The sequence below is a fragment of the Ursus maritimus genome (genome assembly GCF_017311325.1).
Source record: "Ursus maritimus isolate PB19 chromosome X unlocalized genomic scaffold, ASM1731132v1 scaffold_X1, whole genome shotgun sequence".
Lineage (NCBI taxonomy): Eukaryota > Metazoa > Chordata > Mammalia > Carnivora > Ursidae > Ursus > Ursus maritimus.
In genome coordinates this window covers 109425854-109446110 of record NW_024423319.1, presented here as the reverse complement: position 1 = coordinate 109446110, position 20257 = coordinate 109425854, and the positions used below count along the sequence as shown (strand labels likewise).

The 20257-nt window shown below is 46.0% G+C and overlaps 1 protein-coding gene across 5 annotated transcripts in view; it reads right to left on the bottom strand.

Annotated features, from left to right (window-relative positions):
- Positions 1-20257, bottom strand: part of SH3KBP1 (SH3 domain containing kinase binding protein 1) — a 334252-nt gene that overhangs the window by 17686 nt on the left and 296309 nt on the right. For all 5 annotated transcript variants that reach the window (XM_040633668.1, XM_040633661.1, XM_040633671.1 and 2 more), the window contains one exon: positions 15670-15755. In XM_040633668.1, coding sequence (XP_040489602.1) covers positions 15670-15755 — 86 coding nt within the window. The remainder of the gene's footprint in view (positions 1-15669; positions 15756-20257) is intronic.

Genomic DNA, 20257 nt, shown 5'->3' with positions numbered 1-20257 from the left:
CCCCCCCCCCCCCATGGACTCAGCATGCCCACTGGTGTGTAGGGACAGACAAGGTCACACCCAGGGAACTTCTGCAGGGCTCCAGGGAGGACTCCATCTTTGCTCCCCACCCAGCCCTTGGGGCCAACTAAAATCACGAAGTCCACCTGGGAGCTGAGGGTGTGACAACACGCGAGGTTGTCCGTAATAAATTACACTTTAGGAATGACTCAGAGGCGCGGGATGTCTTCCGCGCTTTGACCGTGAGCGCCAGGAGGACAGGAACCTATCTTTGTGCTCTCAAAGTCTAGCACGTTCCTGGGAAAAACCTGCTTAATAGTCTGTGAATGAAGGAACAGGGGAACAAATGAACTAGCCAACACATGAGTAACCCACCCTGAGAAGAAACTCTGATTGGGGAGCGTCGCTTCCAGAGGCGCCTACGAACGGGGCACGAGGCGGCCGCTGCCGGGCGGGAGGCGGCATCCTGCGCGCTCGCTGCAGAGGGCGCTTGGCTGGCCCCGGCCGTTTTCCTGGCTGAGTTCTACACTAAAAACACCCGGACACGTTGAAGGCTGGCCGCCCTTCACCAGCGTCTCTTCAGCAGATGGACTGATGGCCGAGAAGACTGCCTCGTTTGTCCCTGTCACTCAAGAGTGTGAGCGTGCCCAGGGTCCTGCAGGGGGAGCCACTCTTTTAATCTCTTCGTGCACACCCAGCTATGTGTAACTTTCCAGGTTTAAGCTTGTAAAAAGCACTTTTTGGAAACAACAACAACAACAACAACATTAAACCTCCAGAAAGAAAGAGCCACACCAAGTATGAGGTCACCTGCTGCAAAGGGAAGCTCGGAGCCCAAGCTGCGATGCACTTCCGCTGTGTAACAGTGGAGGGGGCAGTGCTGCCGCCCTGCCACAGAAAGCTTCGGTGGCGCAGCGCACGCTCCCGTGACTGCAGCCCTGGTAGCTGACACGAAGGCAGACTTTCCATGACTAACTCACTGTGGTGTGAAGAAAATGTCCCAATTTTCATGATGGTTTTTGAAATGAATCAGGCTGAAACTTGATATAAGCTTTCTCAGCCTGGCTGGGAATTTTTCCTCTGAGTAAAAAATGGTTTTAATGCTCACAAGCCAATCCAAAACTATTGAACTGGCAAATGTTGGGTATTTTTTTAAAAGTCAGTTTCATAAGGATGAGAGGCTTTTCTCATACTTGAAAGATGAACGCTCTGCAGACATACGGGGATAATTTATATTGGACACGGAGCCAGCCTGGAAAGGGCGTTTGACTCTGTGGCACACACGGTTGCCCATTTTCCATCAATTGCAGTCATAGCCTGTTTAGTTCAATTAGAAAATGTGGGCTTATTTTCCACGGATGGGAGGGATGGTACCAGTGACCACAGGTGACCTACAACATATCCATTGAGAGCGCAGAAGAGAAACAGCTAAAAGTCTGAGACGTGCCTGCTGTCACCAAAGGAACTGTTTGCAAGCTCTTAAATGGCTGTTTACTCCTTGTAGCACATAGCTCTGGGTTGGAGAAAGAGGCCTAGAGCAGGGGTTTCCTACAGCTGAAGTGTGGCAATGTCACTACGTTCCAGTATCTCAGGAAGCTATCTCTTCTCCTCCACATCACTGTCAAGGATCATCACAGCTGGCGGGGCTCCTTGCAGACTATAGGCCTAGGAGGACTATAATGGATTTCTCACTCCAAATCTGGTACCACTCCATGGGCAGCCCCCAGAGATATGTGCGAGGTGAAGATCTGAGTATGTCCCCCTTCTCTGCTTAAAATCCTTCCCAAGTTCCCAAGAAATTCTGGTGACTTAGCATGGCCAAGGCCCTCACATTATGGCTGGTGCCCACCTCTGTCTCTGTCCCTTGCGTGACTTCCCTCCCCTCCCCTCCCCTTTCCCCTGGGGTCATCAAGGCTTTGCTTAGCGACCAGGACCTCTTCCAAGAAGCCACAATGCACACTAAAGCCTGACCTGGCTCCTCCCCTACTCACCCACTACTCCAATGTCAGCATTCAGCACCCTGACTGACATTCCTTGTTGACTTATCTGTCTCCCCAGCAGCCAGGAAAGAAGCTGTGGCTTTTATCTGTGTTTTCCCCAGGACTAACATCATTCTCGGCTTGCAGTGGATGTTTAATAAATGATTACTGAATAAATGAACAAACAATCTTTCTGGGCTTCAGTTTTTCCACCACAGGAAAAAAAATGGGAGAATTATATGAGCTATCAGCTTTGCAGGGTTATTCTTCTGTAAATGAGAAATTATATGAAAACTCTTTCAAATCATCAGGTTGAATTTTGTTTTCATATACCATTGATGGAGCTGTGGGATTTGAGAACAGAGATCTAAGAGCAAGGTGAAATTAAAAGAACAAAACAAAATACTTTTTCCCCTTCCTTCCTCCTCCCCTCCCTCCATCTTTCTTCCTTTCTTCCTTCCTTTCTTTTCTTTCTTTCTTCCTCTCTCTCTCTCTTTTTTTTAAAGATTTTATTTATTCGACAGAGATAGAGACAGCCAGCGAGAGAGGGAACACAAGCAGGGGGAGTGGGAGAGGAAGAAGCAGGCTCCTAGCGGAAGAGCCTGATGTGGGGCTCAATCCCATAACGCCGGGATCACGCCCTGAGCTGAAGGCAGACGCTTAACCGCTGTGCTACCCAGGCGCCCCTCTCTCTCTGTTTCTTAAGATTTAAGATGATTAAAGCCTAATCCCACAGGGCTGTAGGTCCCTTCTCCGCAGTGAAGAAGCATCTTAAGGCAGTCTGGACAGGAAGTCTCACCCTGCATGTAAATCACGTGACTAGTGTGGACAAAGATGGACCCTTTATGGGGCGCCTGGGTGGCTCAGTCATTAAGCGTCTGCCTTCGGCTCAGGGCATGATCCCGGAGTCCTGGGATGGATCCCTGCATCGGGCTCCCTGCTCCACTGGGAGCCTGCTTCTTCCTCTCCCGCTCCCCCTGCTTGTGTTCCCTCTTTCACTGGCTGTCTCTCTCTCTGTCAAATAAATAAATAAAATCTTTAAAAAAAAAAAAAAGATGGGCCCTTTAGTAGGGGTCAAATGAACACCTGTGTTAGCTGAGTCACCAACTGAAAAGTTCTCATTTAAGGAATGATTAGATTCTATGGGAAAATAAGTCCTCCAAAATGTGAAAGGAGGTAACAGATTAGCTGCTGTGTTTTCATTTGTAATCCAGGTATGAAGCGTGCAAGACACAAGCACTGAGAGTGAACAGGTCTGAGCTAGTGTTTGGCCAGCCCACTATGCCACACTTCACACACGCATGCTCACTTAACCTGCACAAAACCCAAGCTCTTTTCCATAAAGGGAGACAGAGAGAGGGTCAGAGTTTAGACAACTTGGTCAAGGTCACAACCAGAAAGTGACAGGGCCCACATTCAGATTCGTGTCTCTGGAATTCTTTCCACTATGGAGAACTGAACAGACAGCAGGAACATTTCACCTTACCTCTCATTTAACCGATTCTAAGAATTATTTCTACATCAACAAAAAGAAAAGATACTAGGAATGTAATAGGAATGTATACTAGGAATATAATGTTGTGTGTGTGAAGAAACCCCTCTATGCTCTGATAATAAGCTGCCTTTGTTCTATTTTATTCCAATGTGTTTTTGGGGGTGCCTGGGTGGCTCAGTCGGTTAGGTGCCTGACTTGATATCAGCTCAGGTCTCGATCTCAGGATCATGATTTCAGGCCCTGGGTTGGGCTCCACACCCAGTGTGGACTGGAGCCTACTTAAAAAAATATATTTATTCCAATGTGTTTCTAAGTGGACAGAAAAAGGGACCTGGCTTTCTTAAGGAAATCTCTGGTAAGAAATGTAAGGTGTTAGGCAAGTTAAAGCAGGCTGTTTAGCTATTCAGTACAAAGTAACTTTTACATGGAAACTTGTAGCTGAAGAGTAAGAGAGGGAGATAAGGAGTTTATTTGCTCCTTCACTTAATCAAATATTTATTAAGTAACTACTGTGTGCCAAGCATGGCTACAGTTAGGAGAATGTAAGTACAAACACTCTGTCAGCACTATCCATTCAAACTTGCTGTGATGACGGAAACCTGCTATATCTGTACCATCCAGCGTGGTAGCCACTGGCCCCACAGGGCTGCTGAGCACATGGAATATGGCTGAGTGTGATTACTTAAAATAAATTAAACTTAAATAGCCACACGTGACTAGTGGCAATGAAGATCTCTACCATGACCCTACATCATGGTATTGGCATTTCTTCTCATTTATGCTCAGTCCATTCACTTTGTACATATTTACTAAGTGAGCCCTACCATCCAGGCTGTGGGCTAGACATGGGAGGATATGGGGGTGAACAAAATAGCCATGGCACTGCCTCACAAAGCTTAGAGCCCCCAAGAGTGATGGGCTTCTATACATATCATTACAAATTCTGCTAGCTACTACGAAAGAAAGGTAAAAGATTAAATTAGCAATGATAGTATGGGAACCTAATTTAAATCTGGAGAAGCAGTAAGGGAAGGGGGGGCATGACTTACTGAAGGGTAGCACTGAAGAGAGGTAAAGTGCTTCACAGGGATTGATAACCAGCAGTGAGAAGTGGGGAAAAGTAACGTTTCAGATTTGTTTTCCTTTAAAAATTGCTTACTACAGGCCCCAATTTGTTATGCAAAATGGTTTAGGAAATAATGTATTTACTGGAAATAGTGGTTATGCTATTATTACAGGAATGTAAATTGGCACAGCCTTTTCATAATGCCATTTGGCAATACCTGTCACAAAATGCCAATATATACACTTTCAGATAGTCCACTTCTAGAAACTGATCCACAGAAATGTTTATGTTGGGGCACCTGGGTGGCTCAGTCAGTTAAGCATCTGCCTTTGGCTCAGGTCATGATACCAGGGTCCTGGGACTGAGCCCCGTGTCAGGCTCCCTGCTCAGCGGGGAGTCTGCTTCTCCTTCTGCTTCTCCCCCTGGCTTGTGCTCTCTCACTCTCTCTCTCAAATAAATAAAATCTTAAAAAAGAGAAATGTTTAGGTAAGTGTAGAACAATATATTTATTTATGAGGCCAGTAGTCTTCAAACTGTTTTACCAGCGTGCCTCCTAAAATAATTTTGAAAACCCACGTGCTCCCTTACACATCTTAAGTTGACATTTAAAATTTGACATAAGTTTTTGTCACAAAAGATGTAATTTCTGCTATACTTTAAAATATAACTACTATATTGCTCTCTTAAATATATTCAACATACATTTGAATACCACAGCAGTTTAACAACCACTGTCATCCATCTTAAAAAATCATGAATAAGCTGGGGCACCTGGGTAGCACAGTCGGTTAGGCATCCGACTCTTGGTTTCAGTTTAGGTCATGATCTCAGAGTCATGATCTCAGGGTCGTAAGATCAAGTCCCATGATGGGCTCTGCGCTTAGTGCAGAATCTGCTTGAGACTCTCTCTCCCTCTCCCTCTGCTCCTCTCTCCCCCAGGCCCTGTGCTCTCTCTCTCTCTCCCTCAAATAAAATAAATAAATCTTTAAAAAATCACGAATAAGCTTTCCTTTAGCAGTTGGAAATTCTGGACCACCCCTTTCCCTCTCTGATTTTGTATTTCTGTCATATTGCTGGATTTTATGTAGCGTATTTTTGGTGCTTTTGTTAATTTTGTCTTTTGTTCATTATTTTTCTTCTATAAAACATGGTCATAAATAGAAATTTATGATTTCTTAAGTTCCTGAAATCATAAGGTTTTTCTTCTGGAAGGAGTTACCATGACAATTATTAATATTTATAAGTGATCAAAGTAAATGTATACATACACACTGACTATTTTGATAATCTGTTGGCATAAAAGAGGGGAATCTTATTGGGCTTTCCCCCCAAATAACTTTATGCACATGTGTACGATTATTACTTAACATGAGAATAACATGGTTTGGCATTGATTCTATTCTTATTTTTCATTTTATAGATGTAAGAGCCAAGAAACTTTGTTCACATAAATAGAAGTATATGGGAATGGAAAGAATTTTGTTATCACAATGTCACTCCATTCTTTGAACTCTTTCCAAGTTATATGGCAAAAATCAGACAGTGGTCTAGCATCACCAAGAACTATTTTGAACAATCTATCAATGAACAACTCAATCGGTGCCTCCTTCAATTTGGTTGGAAGCAAAGAATTAGAAACCAACCAACTTGTAAATGGATTTTTTTGTCCAGTCAATAAAGTCACTCAATATCTCAAGTCCAACACCAATCTTGGAAGTGTCTCTCAGTTCGTAGCAGGGGTTTGCATACCTGTGGAGTGGGCAAGAGATTGGCTATGTTGTGTAAGCTGGGATTGGATCACTGGGAAAGGGGAATGGGAGGGGAGAAGCAGCCTGCCAGTGGGTCTCCCAGGAAAGGAGTCTGAAGAAAGAGCACATAAGAAATGAGGCACTATCCATGGCCTGAGGAGTCTCCATGGCTCCCAAGGTGCAGGTATCCCTGTCTACAGATCATTGTCCTACGCTGCTCTTCACGGCATTGCTCTGAGTGAGCTGGTTATGCTAGAATCACACCATGGAATATTATGTTGACGTTAAAAGTATAAGGTTGACCTATGTGACTTATCTGGGAAAACATCAAACATACATTATTTATTTCACAAAACAACTGTGGACCCTAACAGTACGTACAACATGATCACATTTTAAAAAATTCATCCATCTACCCAATCATGGAAAGACTTCTAAAAGTGTGTACAACAAATTAACAGTGATTATCTCAAAGAGAGGCTGAGACACTGAGGGGACTTTCACTTTCTTTTCCTTTCTTTTCCGTTCTTTTCTTTTCTTTTCTTTTTTAAAGTACCTACTCCCTTTGTAACTGGGGAGTGGGGTGAAGTTCTTTAAAATAAAAATACAACTAAGTAGATCATGTATGAAATGATTTCAGATGCAGCTATGGAATTTCAATCAGCTGATTTATGTTATGTGTTCAGGAACTTTCCTACTTTCTAATAATAGTAGTCATGGTAAGAACGTAGGTTGATGCCTGGTTCATTGCCTCTGTCTGACTATACCCACACCAACTACCACTCAGAAAGCCCCTGTTTTGTGTCCGCCACTTCAAATCATCAGGTCTAAATTTTACAACAGCCCTCTAAGGCAGGTGGGCATTACTAACCCTGTCATACACAAGAGGAAAGTGGAGCTTAGAGTCACTCAATCTGGAACTTGCAGAGCTATAATTCAAATCCAAGTGTTCCTAACCTGAGAACCCATGGTTTTCCTAACACACCCCACACTTTCCTCGGTGACTCTGTGGGATGATCTTGTCTCTGTAAAAGGGTTTGTTCTATGAGGTCAAATTTATTTAGGATGGCAAACATCCTACCCATTTATATTTTTCAAAAATTGTGATACATTTTTTAGAAGGTAAATGAATAATTTAAAAAACTTTATTAAAAAGTGATGCCTTATGTGTTATGCTCACAATTGTTAATTACTTAAACTTCCATTCGGCCAGCAAATCTTTATTATTTTTAAAAGATTTTATTTATTTATTTGATAGAGCAAGAGAGAGCACAAACGGTGGGGAGCGGCAGAGGGAGAAGGAGAAGCAAACTCCTTGCTGAGCAGGGAGCCCGATGTGGGGCTCGATCCCAGGACCCTGAGATCATGGCCTGAGCTGAAGGCAGATGCTTAACTGACTGAGCCACCCAGGCACCCCGGCCAACAAACCTTTTATAAGCAAAAATCTTCAGGCCAAAAAACCCCCTAGATGAGACCTTAGAAAGAGCCAAATTAGCAATTCCAGGTTAAAAGAACTAAGAGAACTGAAAGAATTGCGGTAAAGAGGCAAACGAAAGAATAAACTATTTAATCTTAGGAGGAATCAGAGGTTACCAAAAAAAAAAGAGCAGTTTTATTAATGTCCAGGAAACTCAGCTAAAGGAAACAGAGCCAGACAGACAAGCCTGTGAGGCCAAACTGGGCCCCTTTGATCATTTCCTCCTAGGCCCTGGTTTAAAGATGAAAAACCAAGATCCACACCTGAAACTAATGTAATATTGTGTGTCAACTCTACTCAAATAAAAAATTTTAAAAATAAAAACCCAGGACCCAAAGAAGTGTGTGTCATGCTGGACGGCCTGCTACAGTGCGGGGTGCATCGGAGGGCCTGTCTCCTTTCAGGGAGCAGAGAAATAGGGCATTTCATCTCATTCAACAGCACTTTACTTAGAAGAGGAACAGTCAGACACTCATAAAAGAAAATTTTTGTGTGTGAAACAATATCCTAATGCCTAGAGTTACACAGAACCCAAAATTAAATGCCAAGTAAAAAAACTCAAGGAGGTAAGACCTTCTGTCTGAAGCCCAGTGCTCTTGTTACCGCTGGGAGGGATAGGCGCCTCTAGAACTGGAGGCCTCCATTCTCCAGCCTTGGGGAAGGAGGAGGACAGAGGTACAAAGCATTTAAAGTGCCCTTTAGGGGCGGCTGAGTGGCTCGATTGGTTGAGCGGCCTACTCTTGGTTTGGGCTCAGGTCATGATCTTGGGGTCCTGGGATCAAGACCTATGTCGGGCTCCCCCATCAGTGGGGAGTCTGCTTCTCTTTTTCTCTTTCTCAAATAAATAAATAAATCTTTAAAAAAAATAAGTTGCCCTTTAAAATCTGACATTGCATGAGAGATTTGAAAAAAAACCACAAGTAACTGTAACTCTATAAAAAATTAATCTGCTAATTGTACATTTCTGGGCAGTAGTGAGTTTTCACCCACGCTTGAACACCTGCCTCTCTCTGGGGCCTTTTGTTCGCCCCTGACATTTCTCTCCCCAGACCTTCATTTCTGCACATACGTGCTGGACCTGTAATTTTCAGAAGCCTCCCCAAGAACTGGTATGCATCCATGACAAAGCTATCATTTGTCTATAAAGTGCCAAGGAAAAGAAGGTCAATATTTTGAGTCTCCCAGTAAGCTCAATTTGTCCAATTTTTAAACCCAGAGATTATTCCCACCAGGCAATGGCATTTGCTTTTTAAAGTGTCCTTAATTAGTAAAATGAAAGTCAGCAGTCCCTCAAATTAAAAGCCTTGTGTGTGTGTGTGTGTGTGTGTGTGTGTGTGTGTGTGTCTGAGTCTTTGAATTCCAAGGAACATGAACAACCTCAGTGAGAGATGACTCAAGCGTGGGGAGGTGGGGAGCGCCGCTGCAGGTCGCCACGCAGCTAAATAAAGAGGCTCCTCCCGCTCGAAATCAGGGCTTCCTGTTCACTGACACCTCATCCTTAGCTTGTCACCACCAGATCCAATCACCCTCTGACGGGGCCCACCAACCTCACTCCTCAGTGCTCCTCACTTTGCTCATTTAACGAATCCGAGGTAGCGGGAGATGGTCTGGGCCGAGGTGTCCACATCAGGCCTTACCAAGGGCCCATGGCTAGAGGAGGGAGTTGATAAGTCAAATTTCCTTCTTAATAAGGTGTAGTTTTGTCTATAATGCTTTTAGCATGTCAAAGGGTTCTTGAGCGTGGTGTTCTGGCAGGTCATAGATCCCTCTGGATATTTACAAGTCAAACGGAAGCCATAACTGGGCTCTGCCAATCTGGGAGCCCGCGGCCAGCAGGCAGAGGGCACTGCGGGCCAAATAAATGCCATGTGTGATCCGAGACTGCACGTCACCTGTTCCCTTCTTGCTTCCACGTTCATTCGCCGCACGGAGGCCTCAGTTGAGCACAGCGCGGAAGTAGCAAAGGTTACTGTGCACGTCTCTCCGCTGAGTAGAGACTACTTTGCACCCACTGGGTGTCCCTCTGCATTTGCATTCTTCTAGCTGTCAATGTCTCAGCATGTGGCAAAAGTAGAGACACTCAAGCTGTTGGGCCGAAGAAAGGCTGTAGGCGCCCTGACTGTCGAGGCGGGTGACAAAATACCAGGGCAGAACATGCCGCCTCTGTGCGCAGGTGAGCTTCTGGGGCTGGTCACAGGTCCACACGGGCCGTGGGCACTGTGACCCTCTCCAAGCCAAGAGTCATTTGAACACGCTTCCTAAACACCCAATCGTCCCTCTGCTCATTGTACCTGTCAGTCCTCTTCCTTGTTGCTAGCTGATGGCTGGAAGTGGCTCAGGCAGGATGGACTGCTCACGCTCTGTGTTTTAGAATCATTCACACCGCCAAACACATCACTCCCATGAAGTGCAACAACATTTATCATCATCTTCCCACTTTGATTTGTTTAACCTGTTTACAGCATTCATGAGCCTTTTCCTACCAGCACTTTGAATGTTTACTGCTTTTGCTCTTATTGGGTGTGATGGGGTAAAAGAGGCTTGTGGAACCCATCAAAACTAAGCATGAACCCAGCCAGCCCAACAGACTGCCGAAGTCCAGGACTGCCCTGGTGGGGGCTGAGCAGGCAGGGCTAAGTGCCTTGGTTTGGGTGTGGCCTGACGTTTCTAACTGCAAACGTCAGTCAGCCAACACCCTCACTATACATCTGGGACCAGACTCTTGGAAGTGCCGAGAAGGACAAGGCCTTACCATCAGCCCATTCCCTCTAGGACTGCAAGGTGATTCTGAAACCAGTGCTGGTTGCCAGCTTGACATCATTTACTGAGTGCAAACCTAGACTGTGGGCCCTAACGGTCTTAAGTGAGAGGTGGAGAGCCACATGGGGACACTGCAGGGAGAGGTCCGGCATAGACCCTCTTCTGAACACACTGGAGCCAAGGCCGAGTGTCCCGAAGTGTAGGGAGGACAGCAAAAATGCTCAGAGGGCTGACTAGGATCAAGATCCATCCACCTGAAGTTCAAGATGTTTCACTTCCTTGCTAGAAAGCACATGGCCCTAGAAAGCCCAATCTCTTTTGCTTTTTGTCATCACACTGGAGACATGCGTATCGCTTCTCAAATAGTCCTGATATAAGTTGGTGTGTAATCGTGACCTGTGTCCCTGGACAGGAGCCAGAGCTGCTTTTAACAGCTTTATTGAGGTATAATTTGTGGATCATAAAATTCACCTGGGCTAAGCATACAACTTAATAATTTTTAGTAAATTTACAGAGTTGTATAACCATCAGCACAATCCAGTTCTAGAATCTTTCCAGGATCCCAAATCAATGAGCTCTTACTAGCATTCCCAGGGTGTCAGTAGGGAAGTGCTTTTGCATTTCCTGGTCCAAATGAACCACACGCCAGGAGGCATCCATGAGAGATCTGAGGACAAGATGAAGCTAGACTCATATCTTCCAAACCAGTTCCATGTCCTAAGTCCATTGACTTTAAAGCTAGCAACCCTTGGCCCCCAAATTGACTGCAAGGTCAAGTGCATATCTATGGATCAGGTTGGGAAGACGGAGGAGAAATGCCCAGCTTCCCCATGTGAAGAGGGGGTGATGGCCACGAAAAGGATTGGAGGTGGGGAAAGTGGGGTGAGATCTGAATAGAATGGGGAACGATGATCAACGAAGGCAAGCAACAGAGGAGAAATGAGAAGGCTTGTTTCTGAGTCAATCAGTTGCAACTAGATGGCTTACTTCCCAGGCGGCTTCCCCCCTGGGGGCCCGCTGCTATCTATGTGCTTTGGTGGGAAAGAGTCGGAAAATCTCCACGGTATTGAAGCGTGATAATAAATCCCGCCATGCCGTGGGAACTACGATATATGGCAGAATAAAAGTAAATGTCATGGCACTTGACTCCTCGGCCTATAATCTCCCATTCAATTGGAGCACAGATTCTTCCGTCAGCAAGAGAAAACCGGACAATTTAATTTTCATTTCTATTCATGCACAGGCCTGCTCTGGAGCTCATCCACGTTTCCTATTATGTTACTTGAAATATGGCTGTGTAGTTTGATACACAGTATCTCAAACCGACATCAACAACTTCGTTTTGGACCAACTGATTTCATTCTAAATTACTGTGGGCTGACAGATGCTGGTAGCTGCCCACACGAGATCTGAAAAAGCCATGTTCTCTAATTCAATATTATAATAATTTAAAATTATAGCTTTATTAAGAGGAAACAGATTTATTTATAGCTAACACTGATGATTTCTAATGGCTTTCAGGGCTGTATTCGGCTATTCACTGCAGCTCACATTTGGACAGCTTCAATTGTTTGAATCACTAACAAAACATTCTGGTACAAATAATTTCCTTCTTAATTCAAAGCAATGAACAAATGCTACAAAAGCAGAGACACAAAGCAGCCCTGAAAGGAGCCAGCCCCTCTGCAGTGTCCTATTCTCCTTGACCAACCCACCTGCAAGAGCATTTCCGCCTTTGGGCCTGCTGACATTCTGTTTAAAATCCTTTCCTCCCTTGGCCTCTGAGATGTTGCCAGATTCCTCTTTTCCCTTAGATGGGGACTTTGTACATGGTTTGGTCTTCAAGCTCTAGGTCCTTCTTTCTCTTTTCTCATGCTAAGGACTTTACTTATCCTCCTGACTTAACTATCCCTTCTAGGCAAACAACAGCATCGATAATAAGCATTTCTATCGTTGTGCAGCCCATCAAGTGATTTTACAGAACTCTGGAAGACAAGGTGAGGAAGTTGGGAAAGTTATTAGTTTCCTTCATCAATAAAGAAGCTGCAGCCCAGAGAGCTGGTGTAAATTACCGAAGGTTTCCCGGCCCAGAGGCAGCAGTCTGCACCCACACGTGGATCTGTAGGTGCCAGCCCTGCGCTCGGTCTCCTGGAAGGTCCTAATCTCGACCTGCAATCCCCGCTGGCCTCTACAACCTAGGCCCTCCCCAACCTCGACCTTCTGGCTTCTGCCTCATCCAGCACTGACATGGGGACATTCGACCAGATCTCAAAGTCAACATGCTTAAATAAATCCTCATTTCCCCCCAAACCAGTTCCTCCCCCAGACATGCTTATTTCTACCCAAGTCATTTTTCCCTAACCCTAAAACCTCACAGGTGACAAAGGAGTCTCTCCTCCTCCCTGCTCCCAAATCCAGTCTGTGCCTGAGGCCTGGCAATACTTCTGGCTTTGCTGCTTTCCTTTTTTCGTGATCCTGTGGTGCAGCTTAATGCGGGCTCTCTCTTAACCGCCCCTCACCCGCACTCTCAAATAACCTGACTTCTCAACACCCGTCTTTCCTTCATCTGATCAGTCCCACAGAGCTCCATCAGTTATTATCTGAATGCTTAGACCTGATCATGTCACTTCAGTGTCAACCCACCACCTACCGAATAAATTACAGATGCATCCCTCTCCTACTGAATCCCGCCCAGACCTCCATCTGCAGGGCAGCTCCCCTCTGTGCCGGCACGAAGCCTCTCCTACAGCCAGGCTGATCCATGCTCACTTAGCAGCACTCCTCACGGGATCTCCTTGCCTGCCTCTGCCTCAGTGAATCCAGCTTCTAGATCCAGATAAGTCTGCCTCCCCCCTCCCCCAAAGAGCCTGTCCCAGCACTCTGGGCACCAAGAAGCATCCCCAGCTCTTACTGGCATTACTTTCTACCACTCAGTGGTCAGTGAGACAGTCCGCTGGTGTCACCTCACTTTCCATTTGCCATCCCAGCGGCCCAAAGAGACATGAAGCTGCTGGAAGGCTGGGCCTGTGTGTGAGGGCCTTGGTATCCATTCGGCCTCGCCCTTGAGTAGATACTCAAGTATTTAGTGGTCAGTTACATGGCCGCCGATCATCACTTCTTGCAATGCAAATAATATGCATTACACGATTAGCTTGGGGAATTACAGCCTTCTGGGATTAACATCTTCTTGGTCAAATGAGAGCAAACTAAGCCTCAGCAGCTCCTTCTGGGCTCCCAAATAGACACAGCAGGTGCTCAGCTTCCACGTATGAAGAACTTCCATAGACTAACCCACTTCGATCAAGGCCCCCAACATTTCCAAACTAGCTTGTCGGACTGAGAAATATGAAATTCATATTTTGATGAGAGCCACGTGAGTCATCCCCAGACCGAAAGAAAACAAGGGCCAAAGGCCAATGCCCCTCCCAGGCAAGGCACAGCCGTGTGTACTCTGGAGGAGGGAGAACACCTCCCTTCCTGTGGGGGGCCCCACATTACCTTCTCTGCCACTTCACCAACTGGCCATCCTGCCTTAAAGTGTGGGCCCGAATGCTCAGCCACAGCGGCAAGACAAGGACTTCATCAGGCTCATTCTGATGACTCCTTCTCATTCATAGCCAATCACTGCCCTGCTCTGCTCTGCCCTTTAACCAGGTCAAAAGCTCCAGCAGGCCCGTATTTCTATTATTATTCCATCAGCCCAAGCTGTCAGAAGCCCTTGGTCATGCTTCCTGACTGGGCTTCTCAAAGGCTGAGGATGTAAAACAGTCTCTGGAGACAGAGCAAATATTTTTGTGTTTAGGGCCACAATGACACATCCTACCACCAAGGCTCCACACGATCAGACCAGAGACTGCAAGTCAGCAGTTGCATACATGCAACTCTATTAGCAGGTTTGGAAAAACACAGCACCCCAAAGAGGAGTAACCCCAGCTGATAAGAATGCTCACGTTAGGCTCTCGGGTGCCTCTTACGGGCTTGCCAATGGCCAGACGTTTGTTTCTAAATTGAGCAGCGAATGCAAAAGATGCTGGAAATCTTCCAGGTCAAATCAGTCCCTGAGAGTGGCTGTGGAGGTTTGGGAAAGGGTGGGGGGCAGGAGGGACATGGGTATGGTTATAAAAGGGCAACACAGGGGGATCCTGGTAGCGATGGAATGTTCTGTATCTTGACCGAGGTGGTAGATACACAGACCTACCCACGTGACAAAACTGCAAAGAACTAAAGACACACAAGTACTAGTACAACTAGGGAACCCGGTGGACGTGTCCATGTCAATATCCTGGTTATGCTCTCACACTGCAGTTTCATTATGATGTTGCCACTGCGAGAAAAGGGGTCAAGGGTATGTAGTTCTCTCTGTATTACTTCTTACAACTGCATGTAAATCTCTAATTATTTCAAAGTAAAAAAATTTAATTAAAAAAGGCAAATTCCAAAATATAGCCCTATTATGTAGAATATTATGACCATGATAGGTACAAATAAAAGATGTAAAGCTAAAAAAAATTTAGCCCCTGAATCTAGACTTCTTAGAAGCGTTGTCACCTGAGTCAGCCCAACAGGGGCCTCAACCAGCACTCATACAACCTCACGCCACCCAGCACATACCCGCAAGACCCTCCCGCTTGTTTCCCCACAGAGACTTTAGTTACCTTCCCCTTTATCATAGCGCTATCTTGACCTTTGAAAAACCCACCCATGTTCTTAACTAAGTGGCAATTATCACGCCAGAGCTCATTTTAAATTCAAACTCAGAACCCTGAGTGCTGTGACTACAACGAACGTGGCCATTCTGCATTTTCACCCATTCACCCTTTTATACTGAATACATAAGTCCCTGGAAAATATGAATATAAGTGCTAATGCCCACTTTTACAAAAGGCTTATTCATCACTTCTTTTCATTAGACCGCTCTCCCAAGGTCAGGGAGAGTAAAAATCCCAGGCATTCTGTTTTAATGTGGAAACCACCATCAGTTCCCCTTTTTTACAAAACTGCGACATCTGAAACCGACTGTGGGCTATGAGGCTTCCATTTAAATGGCTGTGTTAGTTCTCATCAGGCTGCTTGAAGGGGCAAGCCACACTCTGCAGTTCTTTTAAAATTTTGCGAAGAGAAGCCAGAACGCTCTCCTTACTCACCGATGTCATTGCTGCGATCCGAGAGATCCTTGTCCAGGATGCCAGATATCGAACTGCCCACCAAGTCAATCTTTGGACCTTCACCCCTACATTAAAAACACAAGTCCAGGCATTTAATAATTGGTGTGTGTCCTTGTCATTGTGTCAGCTTTCTCGCTGCACACGTGGTCAGGAGCGTGCTATGCATGGGGCGGGTGGCACCGTCACCTCTGAGGGAGCCGGTGGGAGCCAACGACCTGTCCAACCAAACGGGCCTCGGTGAGACTGGAGGACAGACTGGATGCCCACCTCTTCAGCACACATTTTCAGAGAGGGCTATTTTAATAACGACTGTTCAGCAATACACCTTCAGCCACTAACCCCCCGCTGGTACACAGGGTACAACGTGGGGCCTGCTCCCGCCCCATGGCCAAATAAGCACCAGCAAATGATAACCGGGAGCTTCCTTTTTAAGGAGCAAGGAATTTAGCCAAAGCTGCTTGTCAAAGGTCGGCTACTTTTAACCTTGAGAAAAAGGTTTTCTGGCCTGAGGCGGAGGCATCAGCCAGGTTGTTGACAGGCGCAAGGGGTTGAGTTTAAGATCTGGCAGCCGGAAAGCTGGCGCTGGGGCACGGGCCTGTAAAATTAGACAGCTCTTGGGTGGGTGCCCCCCTGCCCATCAGGACACGAGTGACTTCCCTCTGTATCTGGGCTAGGAACAGCCCTGAGGGACAGGAACAGGCCTCTGAGAGGATGAGAGAAATAGCCCTCTCGCGCGTGAACAGAAGGTTCCTCCAAATTCTTCTGAAAGGGCAGTTCTCTAGACCCTTTCAGGGGGATGAGCCCTGAACGAGATTATCTGCGGTCTGTGATGGTAGTGAAAGAGGAAAAGATCCTCACCCATAAAGTGAGAGGGAGAAGCCAAGCAGTTGTTCTGGGAAAGCAACAGAAATAGTCCATCTCATGGCTCGTGGCTGTCACCATGGCCTGAAGCCAAACCACACAATGAGTAGCAGAGTTACTCACGGAGCGCCTGTCAAACACCTATCATGCAGGGCTATTGAGAGGGCCAGGCCAGGTAGTTCCTACTCTGGAGGGGCTCATGGTCTAGGAGAAAGAGACAGACAGACACATACAGGCCCCACGGCACAAGCTGTGTAAGGGATGGGCACATCAAAGTCCTACGGGAAGAAAGGGCTGGGTCAGTGCAGGAGATCTGCGTAGTATGGCCAGGGGCACACAGGGGAGGTGGCATTCCAGCCGGGCCTTGGAGGAAAAGGGAGAGAGGACATATCAGCAAGAGGCATGATTAAGCAAGGACCCCAGGGGAGGTGGGAGTGCCCAGGGTGGCCAGGGATCCTTGGGCTGAAGCCTGAGGTCCCCAGAGACTAGTGAGAGCAGAAAGGTAGGCAAAGGTCAGACTACTGGGCTGAATACTAGAGGGTTCTGTTTGTCTTGGAAGTAATGGGAGATGGAAGGACAGCTAAGGCAGGAGACCTATAAACCGGGGGCAAGGGAGGGACTCGACAGGGCTGACCCCTGGGTTTCTTCACTCAAGAAGGGGCGGTGGTAGGTAGCATTCAACATGACTCACATATTCTTGTGATGGTAGAGAAGGCCCAGTGGAAGGAGGTAAGCCCCCGTCAGTTCTCAAACAAACAAGACTGACCTGTAACCTCAAGCATAACCTCAAGCACCCTCAACCAAAGACCAGCAGAGGTAAGAACTCCTGGGCAACAGGGCTGGGCCAAATGGCTTGACCCCCACCAAGAGAAAGCATGGCTCTAAAACTGTGGGTGGGTATTATGAGACTTTCTGGGCTTTTCAGAGGTTGGCTGAAGGTAAAGTTCAAGGAGGACATGGACTACTGTATTTGGAAGGGGGAAGCAGCTTGAGCTTCAGAGCAGAGCCTTTATTTCCCACCTCAGCTCCACCTTCTAGGGCTGTGGGGGCCCCCAGGCCAAGTTTCCATAGCAGACCCACTTTCCATCCCCTGGCCACCAAAGGTCAGGTCCCACAGGGCATACTCCCTCAGACAGACCCCAAGCCAACAGGAGCGTCGAGACTAAGGAAATTTATTTCAAAACATTTTATTGGCAGGGCCCCCGTGGCTACTAATTTGAATGTAACCTTCTGAATGAAATATTTTGGAAATGCACCATTATGAGTAGGAAAGCATTTTCATTTTTCAAAGTTCTTGAGGGCTCCTGATCTTATTACTTCCTAACTACAGAGCTGGAATGACTTGGTGTTGTCATTCTCCAAACTAACACAACTCAAATTATACCCAGAGCCAGACAGTCCTGTCCTTTTGGGAACACACCAAGGACCAAAACCTATGAGAACACGTGTTCTGTCCAGGGAGAAAAGGTCACTCAGGCAACAAAAGTCCAGTTAATTCCACTGGGCTTTTTTTTTTTTTTTTGCCAAGGGGAAAGTTGGTTTGAGGTGACACCCTGGCGGGGTGGCTGGGGACAGAATCTGAGGGGGTGTTGGTGGGAGAAGGAGTTTTATGTAGCTGTTAATGATCTGTATCTCAGAACAGCTCAGCTCGGCTGCTTCTGAACATGTGGTTTTTTTCATGCATTTTGGTAACTGTGAGTCTTGGAGATGCCACCTCCCTCTTTGATTTGACAGCTAGAAACTTCCAGTCAACTGTGAGCCTATCTTGAGGGACTGTAGAGAACCCTACTGCTCATTACTGTGCTCGTCTTGTCCTGGGCTCTATTACTCTGCTACCTTTATTTGACCCCTCACTGTCACTCTCAACTATTTTATTCTTGTAGGTGCATTTTGGAAAGTTACCACAAAGCCTTTGGGGAATGGTTCAGGGTAAAAACAAGTAATTTCTAAGAAACAGGGTGTATATCAACAGCCTTTAAAATGGGCATCTGCTTTGGTCCAGTTCTGGGAGGCTATGCTAAAGAAATAGTCTGAAATGCCCAAGTGAGTTTTGCAGATCAGTATGTTTACTGCAGTGTTATTTGTAATAAAGAAAAACTGAAACTCGAATCTTTTCTAAAGAGGGAAACAGCTGAGTAACCTATATTTAATGGACTTTTATATAGCCATGAAAATGATATTTAGAAACACATTATGACAGGAAGGACAAAGGCTGATGTTGCAGTGGCAAAGGAGAGAGACAAGTTAAAAGTGACCTACCCCTCTGTGTATATACACCCACATGCCCTGCTTAGGTATTAGGAAGAGGGATTATTATTTCTTTTAAGACTGGACAGTGTGGTGGGTGATTTCTAGCACCCAGCTCAGCCCCTGGTATATGGCAGGGGCTCAAAAACAGTTGTGGAATTCATGAACATTTATTTGCCTTTGTCCTGAAATGGAAATGCATTATGTGTTTGTACAATAGACGCAATTTTTTCCGCAGAAGCTGGAGGACATTCAGTATGAATGACCCTAACTATTTAAAACGAATGGAAAACAAACCAAATCATATGGAGGGAAAAAGATGGGAAAGAAACAGTCCAAAATGTTAACAGTAGTTGTCTCTGGGATAAGACTATAGGTAAAATTTTCCTTCATTCAAGCTCACTTTTAACAGCAGAGACTCATACAGTTCAAGCAGCTTATGCTCCCTCTCCTTTCTCCCCAACAGTATTGCCAAGGTCAAAGGTGAGACGGGCCCTTGCCTACAAACTCTCCTTGAAGAACCTCCCTAACCACAGGTGCCCCTGTGATCACCTGGGACCACACCTGGAGCTCACCTGGGAACCAGGTGGAGTGTGTGCAGTTACAGATCCTAGACCGAGAGGCCCATGTCAGGAGGGACCACTTGAGGAAAGAGGAAGTACCATCCCCGAGCGACCTGTGCCCAGATGCTAAAGCGCCAGGCGCATTCTGACGGGCAGGAGCTTAGGATCCTCTCATCTCTCTGAGCCCTGACCCCGCATGCCAAGAGCCAGACACAGGCTTTCGGCTGAAATTATCTTCTATACAGGGCCAGAAGCAAGCCTATTTTGAAAACACAGTAGGTGTCGTTTAAAAAAGGTTCTGATCCTTCCAAGTAAGGAAGCTGCAGCTGGTGTTTTGACAGTGTTCAGACTGTGGGTGTGGAAGCATTTTACAATGTCTATTTGTAAATGCTTTTCACTGTATTTATAGACTCTTACAACAATGCTAATGAATTTCAGTTCTGAAAAATAACAGAATTTCTGAAATTCTCCAAAGCACATGCTTGGAGTAGCTGACACCCAATGAGGCTGCAGCCCTTGATGGTCTCTGCTCTCCTCCAGTCTGCCCAACACATGGGTACCATTTTGGCAAAAAGGATGTTACTAAATTCAACAAGAAAAGAAAAATCCAATCCTTTTAGAATCTACTCGCTCCCGAGATGGTTTATGTATGGTGAGTTTCCATGCCCACAGCTGTTGAATAAAAGGAGAAAATAAAAGAAAGCAGGCATATCACCATATTTCCAAAGATACCAGAACAAGGTTGCCCTTACTCCTTTCTGATTTTCAAATCAAAACAATGTTATTGTCTTGTATTTTTCTCAGCAGTTTTGGTTATGGACCCTCGAAACGCATGACTTGAACAGGCAACTGGCAGGGAAGTCTCCTTGCTTTACTGGACAGGGAGGCTACATTGC